The 15,435-nt window shown below is 68.6% G+C and overlaps 1 protein-coding gene and 1 pseudogene across 3 annotated transcripts; both read right to left on the bottom strand.

The window, feature by feature from the left end:
* Nucleotides 1–6: 6 nt before the first annotated feature.
* On the bottom strand, nucleotides 7–14,553 carry LOC141947653 (laminin subunit beta-2-like). 3 transcript variants are annotated; one of them, XM_074878947.1, is made up of 35 exons: nucleotides 14,325–14,553; nucleotides 12,646–12,695; nucleotides 11,939–12,114; nucleotides 11,710–11,833; nucleotides 11,521–11,594; nucleotides 11,231–11,419; nucleotides 11,087–11,150; nucleotides 10,808–11,013; nucleotides 10,607–10,727; nucleotides 10,136–10,324; nucleotides 9,858–10,037; nucleotides 9,335–9,447; nucleotides 9,123–9,202; nucleotides 8,711–8,867; nucleotides 8,378–8,530; nucleotides 8,112–8,270; nucleotides 7,907–8,028; nucleotides 7,503–7,623; nucleotides 6,717–6,903; nucleotides 6,389–6,532; nucleotides 5,734–5,965; nucleotides 5,163–5,326; nucleotides 4,848–5,072; nucleotides 4,228–4,442; nucleotides 4,051–4,147; nucleotides 3,146–3,524; nucleotides 2,878–3,062; nucleotides 2,574–2,803; nucleotides 2,246–2,449; nucleotides 1,717–1,861; nucleotides 1,424–1,631; nucleotides 1,190–1,331; nucleotides 714–890; nucleotides 464–620; nucleotides 7–282 (listed from the first exon to the last, which is right to left on the bottom strand). In XM_074878947.1, the coding sequence occupies exons 2-35, from the start codon at nucleotides 12,674–12,676 to the stop codon at nucleotides 149–151; spliced, it is 5,484 nt and encodes a 1,827-aa protein (XP_074735048.1). In that variant the 5' UTR covers nucleotides 12,677–12,695; nucleotides 14,325–14,553; the 3' UTR covers nucleotides 7–148. The 3 variants fall into 3 exon arrangements, with proteins under 3 accessions (XP_074735048.1, XP_074735049.1, XP_074735047.1); XM_074878948.1 differs by having other exon boundaries at nucleotides 12,646–12,691; XM_074878946.1 differs by lacking the exon at nucleotides 14,325–14,553 and adding an exon at nucleotides 13,465–13,581.
* Nucleotides 13,675–14,637, bottom strand: LOC141947655 (uncharacterized; annotated as a pseudogene).
* Nucleotides 14,638–15,435: the final 798 nt, after the last annotated feature.

Raw genomic sequence — 15,435 nt, 5'->3', positions numbered from 1 at the left:
CAAGCAGCCGCTCTTCAGGACTTTATTTACAGACGCGGCCGCGTTACAAGCCCAGGGGATGGGACCCCCCGGGCTGCGGGGACCGTGGGGCGGGGGGGGACTGCGGGGCAGGACCGGACCCCAGCCCCCCCGGCCCCGCCACTGGTCCCTAGCAGGTGGCGTAAGCGTTGGCCCTCTCCCGGATCTCCTCCAGCAGCCCCCAGACCCGCTGCTCCAACGCCTGCAGTCGCGTCGCCTTCGCCGCCATCGCTCGCTCGTTGGCCCCGAAGTGCTGCTCCAGCTCTGCGGGACGAGGGGGGGCACGGTCAGGGTGCAGCCCCCCACCATGTCACCAGCCCGCCTCACCCTTGGGGCACCAGGCAGGACATGCCCAGGGGGACAAGGGGACACATGCACCAAGAGGTGGGCACCGAGCGGGGTTGGGATGGTGGGGATCGCCCACCACCACACGCTCCCCCCTCACCTTCCAGCTTCTTCTTGCTGCTGCTGGCCTTGTCCAGGAGGTCCCGGGCCTCCGCCGTCAGCCGTGTCACACGCTGCAGGGCCCCGCCGGACACCCCGGCCAGCCCGCTCACCCGGCCCTTCAGCACCACGTAGCGCTGCGTCACCTGCGCCAGGTCCTGGTGGCACAAGGGCACGATGAGGCTGAGCTCCCCCCTGCACCCTGTTACCCCCTTGGTGCCACGATGTGGCTGGACAGGACTGGGGTCCACCTGACTGAGTGTCCCGGAGGTGGCGGTGGCACGCTGCGCCCCGTCCTTGGCTTGCTGGGCCATGCGTCGGGCATCCTGGCCCTGCTCCTTCAGGGCGGTGACGCGCTGTGCCAGCTCCCGCAGCCGCCGCTGTGCCCGTGACTCCTTCCCCTCCAGCGCCTGCAGCCTGCGCTCCGCCTGGGCAGGCACGGGCACCGGCTGCCAGCGGGCATGGCGACTGCCGCACCCACGGTGCCGGCCCCACTGCCTTGGCAAACCCATGGCACCCGCCCCACACCATCCACGTCCCCCTGGAACCACCCTCACTACCCTTGATGTGCCCGCGGCATCAGCTTTGCTCTCCACACCACTGACCCCATTACTCCCAGTGCCCCCACAGCACCAACCCCATTGCCCCCCAGCACACCCAAAGCACCAGCCCCCCTCCCCAGCCGTTCCCCCAGCCCCACCACGCCAGCAGCCCCGGTGCCCCTCACCTCCTTGGCTCTGCTCTCAGCCACTCGGATGGCGTCCTTGGCACTCCGCAGGGCTCTCCCTGCCGCCGTCGCCTGTGCCCGCGCCACCTCCAGCGCCCGCTGTGTCCCCACGAGCTCATCCCTCACGCCCTCCGCTCGTTCCCTGCGATGGCACGGGCAGCTCCAGCCCCTGCCAGCGCTGGGAGACGGACCCCCCCACCTTCCACCCACCCCAGCATATCCCCCACCACTTGCCTGGCGTCCTGCCCCTGCGCCAGCAGCCCCCGTGCTGCGGCCAAGCCCTGTGCCGTGCTGTTGAGCACCGCGTCCACCCCCTCCAGCTGGCCGATGCTTTCCCGCATCTCCCGCAGCAGCTCCTGGATCCGGTCAGGGCTACTGGGCAGGGAGATATTCAGCACCTGCCGGGCCACCAGCTCGATGCTGCCTGGGTCAGCTCCCTCCTCTGTGGGGACACAGGAGTGGGGTGGGCCCAGGGTGGGTGTGCTGAGCCCCGCCATGCCCGTGTGCCCAACCGGTGCAGGCGCTACCTGCCAGGAAGGCCTTGATTCGGCGGATGAAGTCCCGCAGCTGGGCTGTCGCCTTCTCGGCGCGGCTACGGGCAGCCTGCGAACGTCCCAGCGCTTCCTCTGCCCGGTTCCGTGCCCCCCGTGCCAGTTCCTGCACCTCCTGCGTCTGGGGGGGTGTGGGGCTGAGCCGGAGGGGGGGCAAGGGGTGGCCCCGGGGAGGGGAGGGGGTACGAGGGAATATGCAGGGGGACAAGATGGGGGCATGCAAGGGGGTGTAATGGGGTGTGCAAAGGGGCGTGGGGGGCATGCAAGGGGACATGAGGGGGTGTGCAACAGGGTACAAGGAGGCATGGAAGGGGTGTGCAAGGGGACATAAAGGGGGTGTGCCAAGGAGTGCAGCAGTGGCCCAAGGGGACACACAAGTGGCCCAAGAGGCGTGCGTGAAGGGGCGTAAGAGGGACATGCTTGGGGGCATGGAAAGGGCCCAAGCAGACCATGCAAAGGGGGCACAAAGGGACCCCAAAATGTGCCCTGGAGCCACCACCCCTACCTTCTGTGCCACAACACCCAGCTGCCCCAATGCCACCTCCAGCTGCTGCGAGGCGTTACGGGCACTGTTCAGGGCTCGAGCCGAGACAGGCAGTGCCCCCGCACACCCCGTGCCACCACAGCGCCGTGTCCCCGTGCTGTCCCGGCACAAGGCTCCTCCGCAAGGCGCTTGCTCGCAGCTCCAGTCCCCGGGCGCCCCACAAATCTGCGGTGATGCCAGTGATGGAGATGGCAGCTCAACACTGCATGGCGGGAGCCCCCCATGCCACCCTGGCACGAGGATCTCCCCCTCCACGCGCCTATTTGCCGTCCGCCAGTCCCACTCTCACCTTCTCATTGATCCCGGCAATGCTGAGTCCCATCACCCGTTTCTGCGCCTCCCTCAAGGATTTCCGTGTTGCGGCCGTGCCACGGCGGAAAGCATCGCCCTGCTGCCGCAGTGCCCGCTCAGCCGCCCGCCGTGTCGCCTGTGCCCTGTTCAGCTCTCCCGCCGTGCCGTTGGCCACCCCCTCCGCCTGCCGCGAGGCCTCCGCCGACACCAGGATGCTGCGGTAAGACTCTGCGGGTGCCAGCATCAGGGTTCAGCTGGGATGGTTGTCACCAAACCCCCCAGTCCTCGCCCGATGCTCTTACCACTGAATCCAGCCGCTGCTACGGTGCTCAGGAGGATTTGGAGGTGGGAGGTGGTTCGGTTGAGACCCCCCAGCTCACGGCTCAGCCCAGCTAGTTGGTCGCGGTGCCGCACATCTGCCTGCGCCAGCTGGTCTAGATGTTGCTCCAGCTCTTGGAGCTGCTTCCAGAAATCATCCAGCTCCATCCTTTTGGGGGGAGAGGCGTTTCAAGCCTTTTTGGGTGAGAAAAAGAGGGATCCCCCCTGCCCCAGCCCACCGCACACACTTGCCTGGTGCCATCCAGCTGCCTGGGCAGCCCGTCAAGGAGGGGGCCACCGGGGCTGCCCCCCTCACCCAGCAGCCGCTCCACGTGTCCCAGGGCCTCCTCCAGTGCCCGCAGGCGGCGGGGGCTGAGCAGGGGCGTGGAGCCCCCCTCCCGCAGCGCCCGCGCCTGCATCCCCAGGCGCCGCAGCCCGTCCTGCAGGCTGCCCAGGGCCGGGTCCCAGCGCCCGAAGCAGGGGTGGCAGGGTGAGCAGCGGGGGAAGGCCTCCTGGTAGCCCCGCTGGCAGCGGTCACACCTCAGCCCCCCGAAGCCCGGCCGGCACTGGCACTGCCCAGTGGCCTGCTCACACTGCGGGCTCTCAGCGCCCAGCGGCTCGCACTCACAGGCTGCAGAGACAGGCGGTGGCATGTCCCGGCCTCCCCAGGGGCCCCCATGTCCCCAGAGTGCCACCATGTCCCCAGGGTGTCCTATGTCCCACAAGCCCACCATGCATTCAGGGTCCCCTGAGTCCTCCATGTTCCCAGACACCCATCATGTTCCCAGGGTTTTCCATGCCCCCAGCATCCCACTGTGTCTCCAAGGTCCCCCATGTCCCCTGGGTCCCACCATGTCCCCAGCATCCCACTGCAGCTCCAGTGTCCCCCAAGTCTGACGGGTCCCCCATGTCCCCAAGATCTCACCATGTCCCCGGGATCTCCTAACTCCCCTGTGTCCCCAGTATTCCACTGTCTCCCCAGGGCCCCCATGCTCAGAGTTTCCCACCGTGTCCCCAGGGTCTGTTATGTACCCAGGGTCTCACTATGTCCCCAGGGCCCTCCCCATGTCCTTGGAGTCTCACCCTACACCCAGGATCCCCCCACACCCCACATCCCCAGAGCCTCTGCTCCCCCTGTCCCTGGGATGTGCTCCCACCTCGGCATTCCCGCTCGGGGTCTCCCCAGTGATGCTCCTGGCACTGGGAACAGACGCGGCCCCCAAAACCAGGCCGGCACTGGCACTGCCCCGTCACCTGCAGCGAGAGTGGCATGCTCAGCGGGGCAGCTCACCAGGCTGGCAGTGGAGACGTGCCGGGGTGCCGAGGGGGCTCACCGCATCGCAGGCGGGGTGCAGGGCACGTGTAGGGTGGCAGCCACAGGGCTCGCAGCCCCCCGGCCCCCCCAGGCTCCAGAAGTGGGGTGCACAGCGGTCGCAGGTCTTGCCCACCACATTGGGCCGGCAGGCACAGGCGCCCGTGCCGCGGTCACAGGCGCAGGCACCGGTGGCGCAGTGGGAGACCAGTGTTCCCCGCGGGTCACAGCCGCAGCCTGCGGGCAGGTGGGCGACCCTGTGGGGCTCAGCCCGTACCCCCTGCCCAGGCAATGCCCTCCTGGCACCTGGCCCCAACACCCCAAATCCCCCACCTGGCCCCAAACCCATGCACAGCCCCAACACCCCCCTCCTGACCCCTGTCCCCTGCCCAGCCCCGACCTTGGGCACAGCCCCAAACCCCCCCCCAACAGCCCCAAACCTCACCTGGCCCTGACCCCACCCAGCCCCAAACCCCCAGACACACCCAAAACACGCACAACCCCAATGCCCCCCAATGCACCCCAACACAGCCCCAAGCCTCACCCCCACCCTGAGCCTTTGCATCACCCTAAACCCTCCACACATCCCCAAACCCTCGCACGGCCCCAGCCCTGGTGCAGCCCCCTCCCTGCCCCACTCACGCCGGCAGCTGCGCTGCAGGGCATTGCCATAGTAGCCGGGCTGGCAGTGGGCACAGCGGGGCCCGGCGGTGTGGTACAGGCAGCGCAGGCAGTGCCCTGTGTGGGGGTCACAGGCCCCCGGGTCGCTGGCATCGATGTTATTGTTGCACTGGCAGGGCCGGCACGCACCCCCCTCCATCTCCGGGGCCCCGAAGTAGCCAGGGGAGCAGCGGTCACAGCGGGGCCCTGTGGGGAGGTGGGGGGGCTGTGGGTGCTGGGGTCCCACAGACCTGGTGCTGGGGGTCCCCACTGCACGGCACCCGCTCTGCCCCTCACCGGTGTATCCAGGCGCACAGAGGCAGACGATGTGGTGGGTCTCATCGTCAGCGTGGCAGGCGCTCCCGTGGTAGTGCCGTGTGCCGGGGTAGCCAGGGCAGGGGCAGGGCCGGCACTGCTGCCCCGAGCCCAGCACTGGGTCCCCGTAGTAACCATCCTGGCACCTGTGAGGACGAGGGGCGAGTGCTCCAGGGGTCCATCCCATCCGTCATATCCCATCCCACCATCCCATCTCATCCATGCCATCATATCCCATCTCATCCATCCTATCACGTCCCATCCCACTATCCCATCCAATCTCACCCCATCATATCCCATCCCATCCCATCCCAACTCACCCATCCCATCCCATCCCACCCCATCCCATCCCATCCCATCCCAACTCACCCCATCCCATCCCATCCCATCCTATCACATCCCGTCCCGTCCCGTCCCATCCCGTCCCGTCCCATCCCATCCCAACTCACCCATCCCATCATATCCCATCCCATCATATCCCATCACATCATATCTATCCCATCCCACCCCACCCCACCCCATGCCATGCCACCCCTCCTCTGACCAGGCTCACCTCTCGCAGTGCCGGCCGGCGGTGTGGTCGCGGCAGCGCAGGCAGCTGCCCGTCCGGGGGTCGCAGTCCTCAGCGTGCCCATTGCACTGGCAGGGCCGGCAGGCAGGGAAACCCCAGTGGCCAGGCTGGCACTGGTCACACTGCCGGCCCACGGCGCCGGGCTGGCACCGGCACTGCCCGCTCACCACGTCGCACAGCTGCGACACCGAGCCCTCCGGGGAGCAAGAGCAGGCTGCGGGATGGCACGGCTCAGGTCAGGCACGTGGGTGCAGGGACACAGGGACAGACAGACAGACAGATGGGGGACCAGCATCCAGGGCATGTCCAACCCACGGGCTACAGCATGGGAGGGCTCATGTGGATGCACAGGTGGGCAGACGGACAGGCGGAGGGACAGATGAGGGAGTGAAAGGCAGGGCAGTGAGGGGCTCAGATGGATGGATGGTTGGATGGATGGATGGATGGGTGTGTGGATGGATGGATGGAAAGACAGATGGACAGGGAGGGAACTGAGACCAGACCCATGGGCTGCAGGATAGCAGGGCTGGACAGATGGACAGACAGACAGGCAGGTGAAAAGGCAGATGGGCAGCGAACAGGGCTCTGACAGCAGGACAGACAGGGATGCCTGGCAGGCACAGATCCCGCTACTCACGGCTGCAGCCCAGGGGTCCGAAGCCGTAGCTGCCTGGGGCGCAGCGGTCACAGCGCCGGCCGAGGACGTGGGGTTTGCACTCGCACTGCCCTCCCTGCGCCTGGCACTCGCTGCTGCGGGAGCCCTGCGGGTCGCACTGGCAGGCTGTGGGCAGCAGGGCCGGTGTGGGCCAGGGTTGCCCTGCCCACACCCTGCCCACACCCTGCCCGCACTCTGCCACCACTGTCCTGCCCGACCCTGCCATGAGCACGGGTTCCACCCTCGCCCGCTGCCCCGGTCACATCCCCCGACCCCGGCAGGGTGTCCTGCCTGCGGTGGCCCCACTCACGCAGTGCCCCGTCGTGCAGCATGGCCGAGACGCTGCAGACCAGGCGGGCGCAGGCCTGGGCTAGTTGGGGTGGGGGAGCCATGCGAAACGCCTCCAGGCACCGGTACCGCTCCAGCTCCTCCCGGCGTGCCGCTGCCTCCGCCCCATGGAAGCCCGGCAACTCCGACACCCGTGGCAGGAGCACCAACTGCACCGGGCAGCGGGAAGGGGAGAGGAGATGGGGCTGGGGGGCACAGCTATGCCCTGCCATGGGACCTGGCCCTGCTCCCAGGCCAGATCTATCTGCCCCACGGCAGCTCCAGCCCAGATCTGTTCATACTCATGCACAAGTTGCCATCCCCACAGGCCTCCTTATCCCCACCCCTGTTGACATCCCTAAGGCCAAACCCAACTCCATCAATGTCCCCAGGACCATTGATATTCCTTTCCCCATCAACATCCTCATCCTCTTTCCTATCCCCATCCTCATCCCATCCCCATCCCATTCCATCTCCACTCCCATCCCCATCCCCATCCCCATTCCCATCCCCATTCCATCCCATCCCACCTCCATCCCCATCCCCATCCCCATCCCCATTCCCATCCCATCCCATCCCATCCCATCCCATCCCATCCCCATTCCCATCTCTATCCCCATTCCACCCCATCCCATTCCCATCTCCATCCCCACCCCCCGTGCAGCCCGATGGGGGTCACTGCCCAACCCAGTCCATGGTCCCCTGTCCCTGCCCACCACCCCACCCCTGCCGAGCCCCAGACGTGGGGCGCCGCGGGACCCCCCCTCACCGAATCAATGAGGATGAAGGCGCTGGGGTGGCGCTGGGTGACCCCAGCCCGCTGAAGCCGCATGGTCACCTCATAGGGAGTGCTGGGCTCGAAGCAGAAGGGCCGGGACAGCAGCACGTACCTGTGCAGAGGCAGGTGTCAGGGCATGGGCACAGTGCAGCCATGGGAACGGCCATGGGACAGCAGCAGGACCCAGCCACCTTCCTTGTCCCCGTCCCCGTCCCCATCCCTCGCCTGTCTGTGGTAGGATTGTCCCTGTTTCCATCCCTTCCCCATCCCTCAGTCTGGCAGTGCTGCCCTTGTCCCTGCCCTGTCTCGATCCTTGTCCCCATCCCCACCTTCATCCTCATCCCATCCCCATCCCACCTCCATCCCACCCTCACCCCATCCCGTCCCGTCCCCACCTCTGGCCGTGGGGCAGGCTCTCCCGGTACATCTGCTCGGAGGGCAGCAGGTTTCCGCAGCGAGGGCTGGTGGGCAGCGCCCGGGAGCTGACGCCGACCACGGCCTCCCAGTCCTCGGCCGACTGCGGCGACAGGCGAGGCGGTGTCAGGGCCGGGCCGTGCCGTACACGCCGTGGCCGTGACCGTGGCCATGGCCCGCGCTCACCTCAGGCTCGTAGCGCAGCAGCAGCTCGTAGTCCATGGGGTAGGGCACGTTCTCCACACGGAAGGTCAGGCCAGCCCCGTCCCGCACCCGGGCGAACCCCGAGCCCGTCCACGTCACCATGCGCCCGGCGCCGTCCCGCACCACCTCCTCCACGTCCGGCTGGGCAGGGCACCGGCACAGCTCGGCCCCGGCTCTGGGCACCCCGGTCACCCCCACCCCGCAGCACCCCCCGCCATGCCCCATCCCACCCCCCACCCGGGGCTCACCTTGGGGGGCTGCTGGCGGCTGCGGCGCGAGGGGCTGCGGGGCTGGGGGGCATGGTGGGGGCTGCGCTGGTGCTGTGGACGCCCCTTCCGCCCCCCCGGCTCCCCGGTGTCGTACTCCAGGCAGTCCTGGGGCACCTCTGCCCGGATGGCACCCTGCAGGGACGGGGTCAGGGGACGGGTGGCCATGCACAGGGACAGCCGTGCTCGGGGACAGCCATGCGCAGAGCACAGTGACAGCCACACGCAGGACAGGGTGACAGCCACGCATGGAGCACGGTGACAGCCACGCACAAGCCCAGGCCGGGGGTGCAGGGACCCCCCCAGCAGACTCACCGGGAGCTGAGGGTGGCCGTGGCTGTGGCCAGTGGCCTGCTCAGCCTCGTAGGTGTAGTAGTCGAGGGGGGCGCAGAAGAAGCCGGGCTGTACCTGGTCACACTGCCGCCCCATGAGGTGGGGACGGCAGGGACAAGCCCCGTCCTCCATGGAGCACCTGGGGGTGACTATCCTGTCCCTCCGTCTGTCCTTCTGTCTGGCTCAGTCCTCACCCATCCCTCCTTCCATCCCTGTGCCCATCCCTCCATCTCTGCGGATGGGGATCTCTTCGTCTGTCCCTCCCTCCCAGCCCCCTCTATCTCCCCAGCCCTGTCCCCATCCCTCCCTCCTGTCAAATCTTCACCTCCAGCCCTGTCCCCACTCCCACCCCTCCCCGTCCCCATGCCCCGCCGGGTGCTCTGCTGGGCCCCACCGGTTGTTGTAGGCTCCCCCAAAGTCACAGGCGCAGGGCCGGCAGCCCCCCACGTCGTAGCTCAGGCCCCAGAACTCGGGCTGCAGTGAGAGAGGGGGGACATGGGGCAGGTGTGGGACCACCCTGGCCCTGGGGGCTGCCGTGGGGCTGGGGAGATTCATGACCACGGAGCACGGAGTGGGGCAGGCTGTGGGGCAGGCAGGAGCACTCACCACGCACTGGCTGCAGGAGAGCCCAGCCACAAAGCGTTTGCAGTAGCAGTCCCCGCTGATGGGGTCGCAGGGGGAGCTGCCCGTCACCGTGCCCCGCGGGTCACACCTGCACGCTGCCCCCCACAACATGCACGCACCCCCACATGTGAGGTGCTGCAACGTGGCACCGCAGCCCACAGGTTTCATGGCCCTCCCTCCCCATCCCATGTCCTTCCACCCCTCACCCCTCCATCCCCATCTCTCTGTTCCCATCCCTCCATCCCACATCCCTCCATCTCCATCCCTCCATCCCACATCCCTTCATCCTCATCGCTCCATCCCACATCCCTCCATGATCCCTCCATCCTCATTCCCCCATCCCATCCCTCCATCCCCATCCCTCCATCCTCATCCTTCCATCCCCATCCCTCCATCCCCATCCCTCCATCCCCATCCCTCCATCTCCATCCCTTCATCCACCATCCCTCCATCCCCACCCCTTCACCCCACATCCTCCTGTGCCCATCCCTGGGTCCCAGCTCACGCTGGCAGCCCTGCGGATCATCGTGGCTGAGGCCAAAGGCTCCATGCCGGCAGCGGTCACAGCGGGGACCAGCCACGTTCTCCTTGCAGCGGCACTGCCCTGCGATCATGCCCAGTGCCACGTCCGTGTGTCCATCGCAGGCGCCTCCATCCAGCGAACCCGCTGGGTCACAGTCACATGCTGCCGAGAGAGACAGAGACCACGCAGAGCCATGGCTACCGGCACCGGGAGCCACGGGGCCAGGGCAAGCCGTGGGGTCGGGGTCCTGCGGCACTCACGGGCACAGGCCGTGGGGGCGCGGATGTCGGAGCGGGGGTGCCGATAGTAGAAGGGCTTGCAGAGGTGGCAGCGGCGGCCCATGGTGTTGTGCTGGCAGCCATCACACACGGCCCCGCTGGCGTTCCCCGTGGCCAGGAAGACGGCCATGTCGAAGTGGCACCGCCGCGAGTGCTCGTTGCAGTCGCAGCCTGCGGGGACGGCACCACAGCACGGCATGCAGCACCCCAACTCCCCGCCCGGCAGGCAGCACCCCCTGTTCCAAACCTCCCCAGCCCTGACTCCCAACCCCAGATCTCCCCAAACTACAGCCTGCTGCACCCCAAACCCCCCACAGCCAGTCTGCAGGATGCCAGTCCCCACCCAAACACACCCCAGCGTGCAGCGCCCCAAAATCCCTGCCACGGCGCAGCCCGCCAGCCCCGACACCGGGATCTCTGTGCCAGGCGCCGGTGCTGGCACAGGGCACTCACGGCGGCAGGCGTTGGTGCTGGAGCCCTCGGCCGGGCGCCAGGGCAGGTCGTGGTAGAAATCCTCACAGCGCTCGCAGTTCAGCCCCTGCGTGTGGTGCTCGCAGACGCAGCGCCCGTGGATCTGGGGGCGAGCACCCAGCTCAGCATGGCCACCGAGTCCCACGGCACACGGAGCTGTGCCAGCGGTCACCTGTCCCTCACCATGCCGGGGACGGAGGATGTTGGGGCGCCAGGTGCCGGGGCGCAGTGGGCGGCGTGGCCGTGGCAGAAGCAGCTCCCACGCAGCACCAGCTCATCCACGGCGTAGTAGTACTTGTGCAGCACCTCCCGCCGCGTGTCCAGCAGGTTGTCCCCCAGCGTGTGCAGCTTGGTGAGGTTCACCCGCAGGTTGGTGACACGCAGCAGGTCTGGGGGGTGGCACCGTCAGCACCCACCCCACTGCCCACCAGCCCCACGACCCCAGCACCCCTGGCCACGCACCCTGGATATCTGGGCTGTAGGGATCCGCCACAGGGATGGAGGGGTCCAGCACCTTGAAGATGACCTGGAGGGAGGAAAGGGGTGGATGAACCCAGCCCCCCCTGGCCCCCCAGCACCCCTCCACACCACCCCAGCCCCACACACCTCCCCATGGCTGGAGGGCTCGATCTCGGAGTAGCGCTGGTCACACAGCACCTCGTCCACCAGTCCCGAGGGCTGACTGGGGACACCGGGGAAGAGCTTGGAGCAGTTGTAGGCGAAGTAGCGGTAGACTTTCCAGCTGCGCCCAAAGTCGGCCGAGCGCTCCACCAGCATGGCAGCGGGGCGGAAGGTCTGCAGGACACCCAGCTGGGACGGGGGCCGGTCCCACAGCCCCCACAGATCCGTCCCGTCCCACCCCACTCCATCCCAGGCACCCACGTGCCAGGACCCACCTTAAACTTCATGATGAGGTGGGTGAAGTGGAACTCGCCCTCCAGGTCCAGGCGGATGCTGACGTGCTCCATGCCTGGTGGGGGGACAGAGGTGCTGGCCGGGGCCAGGGAAGAGCCCCCCAGTCCCATGGCCACGCAGCCCTGAGGCACACGGACATGTGGACAACCCCGCTGCCACCCTGGCCTCACCATTCTCTGATTGCCACCAGGTCCGCTGGCCGTGGGGGCCGCTCAGGTAGATGACGTTCTCGATGCGGTGGCTCTCGGGCAGGGATGGGTCCCGCGAGTCGCAGGTGAAACATTTCTCTGAGTCCTGTGCAGGGGAGTGAGACCATCAGGGATGGGTGGCTGGGAGCTGCACCGGTGCCCGGCCGTGCCAGGGCTGTGCCGGAGCTGTGCCGGGGCCGGGTGGGCTCACCTGGAGGTGGCTGACGATGCAGTACTCCTGCGGCCCGTCCAGCCCGCAGGTGGAGGTGGCACTCAGGCGGGGGGCTCGCCCCACCAGCAGGTTCCCGGTGGCCGGGTAGCAGCTGCCACGGGCACAGCCATGGCTCGAGTCCGGCTCCTGCCAGCCCCTCGCTGCCGGTACCCCTGCTGCAGAGAGCGTGAGGGCACAGGCTGGGGGCTGTGCCAGGCCCCCAGGCTCCCCCACCCTGCCATGCACCCCAGATGCCTGCCTGGCACCCACCCCACCCCCAGCCGTCCCATCCTGTCCCAGCTCCGTGTCCTGACCCACTGATGCAGCACGAAGCTCTGTGACCCAGAAAGGTGCTGGCAGCAGTGCCGGGGCCTCGTGACCGGGGGGCAGGGACCGGGGCCGGGCGGGCAGCGCAGCGGGGGCGAGCGGGGGGGGGCCAGGCAGCCCCGGGGCACCAAGCGGTGCCGGGGAGAGTTGGGAGCCAGGTCAGGCGCTTGCTAATCCCGCTGGGGCTCAGCACAGCCCAAATTCCCCGCTGAGATTTGTGGTGGTCAGGCCCTTGCTGCTGCCAGCCGGTGAATATCACCATCACCACCACCTCTGCCACCCAGCACCCTCCACCCGGGCTGGGGTCCCCGGGGCCACCACAGCCCCCAGCACCACGGGTACGCAGGGTCGCGCGGTGCCCCACCGAGGCCAACGCTTACCCAGGAGGAGAGTGAGCACCAGGAGCTCCATGGGCAGCTGCGGGCTCTGCCTGGGGGGACACAGAGACGGCCCTGTGGCAGGGCGTGGGGTACGACATGGGGCACAGGGCAGCTGGGGCCTGGCCTCTCCCAGCTCTGGCACAGCCATGCCCCCTGGGGTGCACCCACCCAGCTCTGGCAAAGCGGTGCACCCTGGGGACAGCACTGGGAAGCGGGGGGTCCGGTGAGGGAAGTTGGGTCCCAAAGTCCTCCAGGGTGACACCCAGTGCCCACCCCCACGGCTGTGCCCCCACACTGCACGGCCCCAGGGGGCTGCGGCACACAACCGCGGGTGCACGGCCATGCCCCGCACCCCAGACCCCACACGAGCTGTGCTGTGCCCCATCCTGCCCTGCTCGGGGCAGATCCATCCCTTCGAGTGTCACTGGTGTCCCTGGGGGGTCCCAGTGCCGGGCCAGGGCCAGCCGGGGAGGGGAGCCAGGAGCGTCGGAGCCGGCTGGGCGAGGGCGTCCCTGCCGCTGGCTGGGGTCCCGCTGTTAAATTTAGGCTGGAGCTGCCTTTGTGCTTCCTTCTCTCCCGGTACCGCCCGCTCCCAGCCTCGCAAGCGCTGGATCAAAGCCTGGCCCCGGCGCTGCCCAAACACATCTTTCCTGTCCCCACGCAGGAGCCAGCCCGGGGCAGGGGGGCTCAGGGTGACGGGGGGAGCCGTGACTCTGCCCCGGCACTGGCCGTGCTCGAAGCCACGCCAAGGTGGCCGGCGAGGTGGTGCAGGGCCGCGTGCTGGTGCGGGGGTCCCCGAGCCCCGTGAGTCCCCGGTACCTGGTGTCCTGTGGTGTCCGGCAGGGCCAAGGCCAAGGGCGAGGGCGGCGCAGGACCCGCTGCCCCCCGGGCTGGGCGTGCAGAAATGAGCCGGGGCGAGGGCGGCGATGGGATGGCGGTGGCCAGTGGCCCCCCCCTTTCCCCGTGCACGATTCTTATTCAAATGGGCAGCCCGCTGAAAGGGACGGCGGTCTCCAGGCTACGGGAATGTCACTGCCGATTCCTTCTGCCTGGAGGCCCCCACCGCCCGCCCGCCCGCGGAGGCCAGGCCGGCCAGGCGTCGGCAGCCCGGGCACGCCCCGGCCCCTGGGTGGCACGGCGGGCCCTGCCGGCGAACAAAAGGGGCCTCGTGGGCCGACGAGCCAGCGGCGCCGCGTTCCCCGGGCTCCCGGCACGGCTCAGCAGGAACGCGCCTGCTGCCACTTGCGGGGCGGCGGGGCGGGATGGGCGCCTGGTGCTCCGGGAACCAGCCGGCGCAGCTGTGGTGGGGGCCACGGCACCGGTTTTTGGCCCCACCTGGGGATGCCCCACGGCGGAGGCACCATGGAGCCTCGTCGGGGCGTTTGCCACCGGCACAGCCACGATGCTGCCAACTGGGCACGTCCCTTCCAAGGGACCCAGCCCTCCCCACTGCCATGGCTCCCCGGGCAAAGTCCAGCAGGCGCCAGCCCCGGGAAGCACACGGCAGGTGTCGGGGGGACCCAGCCCGTCTCCCCCAAGGGACCCTGCGGCCTTTTCCTTGTGTGCCGCCTCACCGGCACCCAGCCTGCGCCCCGGGGCTGTGCCATGTGCCGATGGCTGTGCCATGCCCCGGGGCTGGGCCGTGCCCCACCGCTCCCCGCCGGTGTGCCGGCTCCTACCTGTGCCTGTGGGGCCTGGGGTGCTGGGCAGGTGGCCGGTGGCCCAGGTGGGCTGTGGAGTCGGCCAGCTTGGCCCCGCTGGGCTCAGGCTGGGCTCGGTTGCTGTTCCTGGAGGAGGGCGGCCGGCGCCTGTCTCCTCCTCCGGCAGCCGTGCCAGGGGAGGGGAGGGACCTGCCCTCACCGAGCGTTAGCCAAGGTGAGGCAGAGGCCAGGTACAAGCTGGCGGTGGCCCAGGCGTGGCATGGCGGTGCCCCGTGCCCAGGCTGGCCAGGAGCTGGCACAGCATCCCCGCAGGGCTGTCGTGCCCGGTCATGCGGCAAGTGGGGCCACTGAGACAGGCAGCCCAGCCAGGACTCGCCCTGCACCGCACGGGCCCGTCTGTGCCTCTCGAGGGCACGTCTCCAGCAGCGGTACCGGGAGCCCGCCGCGCTCTCCCAGCACCCGCACCGGATGGATCCTGCTCCCCTCCCCGTGCCCTGAGCCAGGGCCCCACTCACCCCGTGCTGGTCAGTGCTCCCCGGGATCCTTCGGACCGGCCTGGCCGGGTGCTGAGCCAGCAGCGCCGGCGCCCTGCAGGGAGCATGGCCGTGCACCGGGGCTGGGCTCGACAGAGACCCTGCTGTCCCGCAGGGATGGTGCCTTTTATTAGCCGAGGCCGAAGGAAGGAAAAGGAGCCGCGTGCTCTCCACGCCAAGGCTGTGCTCTGGCCGCCCGCTGGCGAGCAAGGTCACGGGCAAATCAGCAGCTTCCCGGGCTGCTGGCCATGGGGGTGCCAAAACCTGATCCCCCAGGGACACCCCGACACAGCACAGGCTGGTCCCACGCATCTCGGTGGGGTGAGGGATGCTGTGGGCAGAGCCCTCTTGTGCTCTCAGCAGGCGCTGGGAAACCCCTGAGGAGGGGTAAGGCTGTGTCCGGTGAGGCTCCAGCAGCACAGGGTGGTGGCCAGGCACCACCAGCTCCTCGGCTAGGAGAGCTGGCAGGAGATGAGCTGATAAAAGAGCCATTAGCACTGGCCGGCAGGTCTGTATCGCAGGGATCTTGCCAAGCAAACCTTATCTGCTCTGAGGAGATCCTAAGTGGCCTGATAAAGGCGACTGTAACAGGATCT

This window comes from Strix uralensis, chromosome 10 (assembly GCF_047716275.1).
Source record: "Strix uralensis isolate ZFMK-TIS-50842 chromosome 10, bStrUra1, whole genome shotgun sequence".
NCBI classification, from domain to species: Eukaryota; Metazoa; Chordata; class Aves; order Strigiformes; family Strigidae; genus Strix; species Strix uralensis.
The sequence above is the reverse complement of the archived record's forward strand: the minus strand, read 5'-3'. Positions and strand labels throughout refer to the sequence as shown.

Bases quoted from the DNA above. Each gene is read 5' to 3' on its own strand.
- LOC141947653 (XM_074878947.1), bottom strand. From the start codon at position 12,676: ATGGAGCTCCTGGTGCTCACTCTCCTCCTGG. The intron at 8,271-8,377 runs GTGAGCCCCGGG...TGCCCTGCCCAG, and splicing joins GCCGCCAGCAGCCCCCCAAG to CCGGACGTGGAGGAGGTGGT. The intron at 3,063-3,145 runs GCAAGTGTGTGC...TCCCCCCAAAAG, and splicing joins AGGCAGCTGGATGGCACCAG to GATGGAGCTGGATGATTTCT.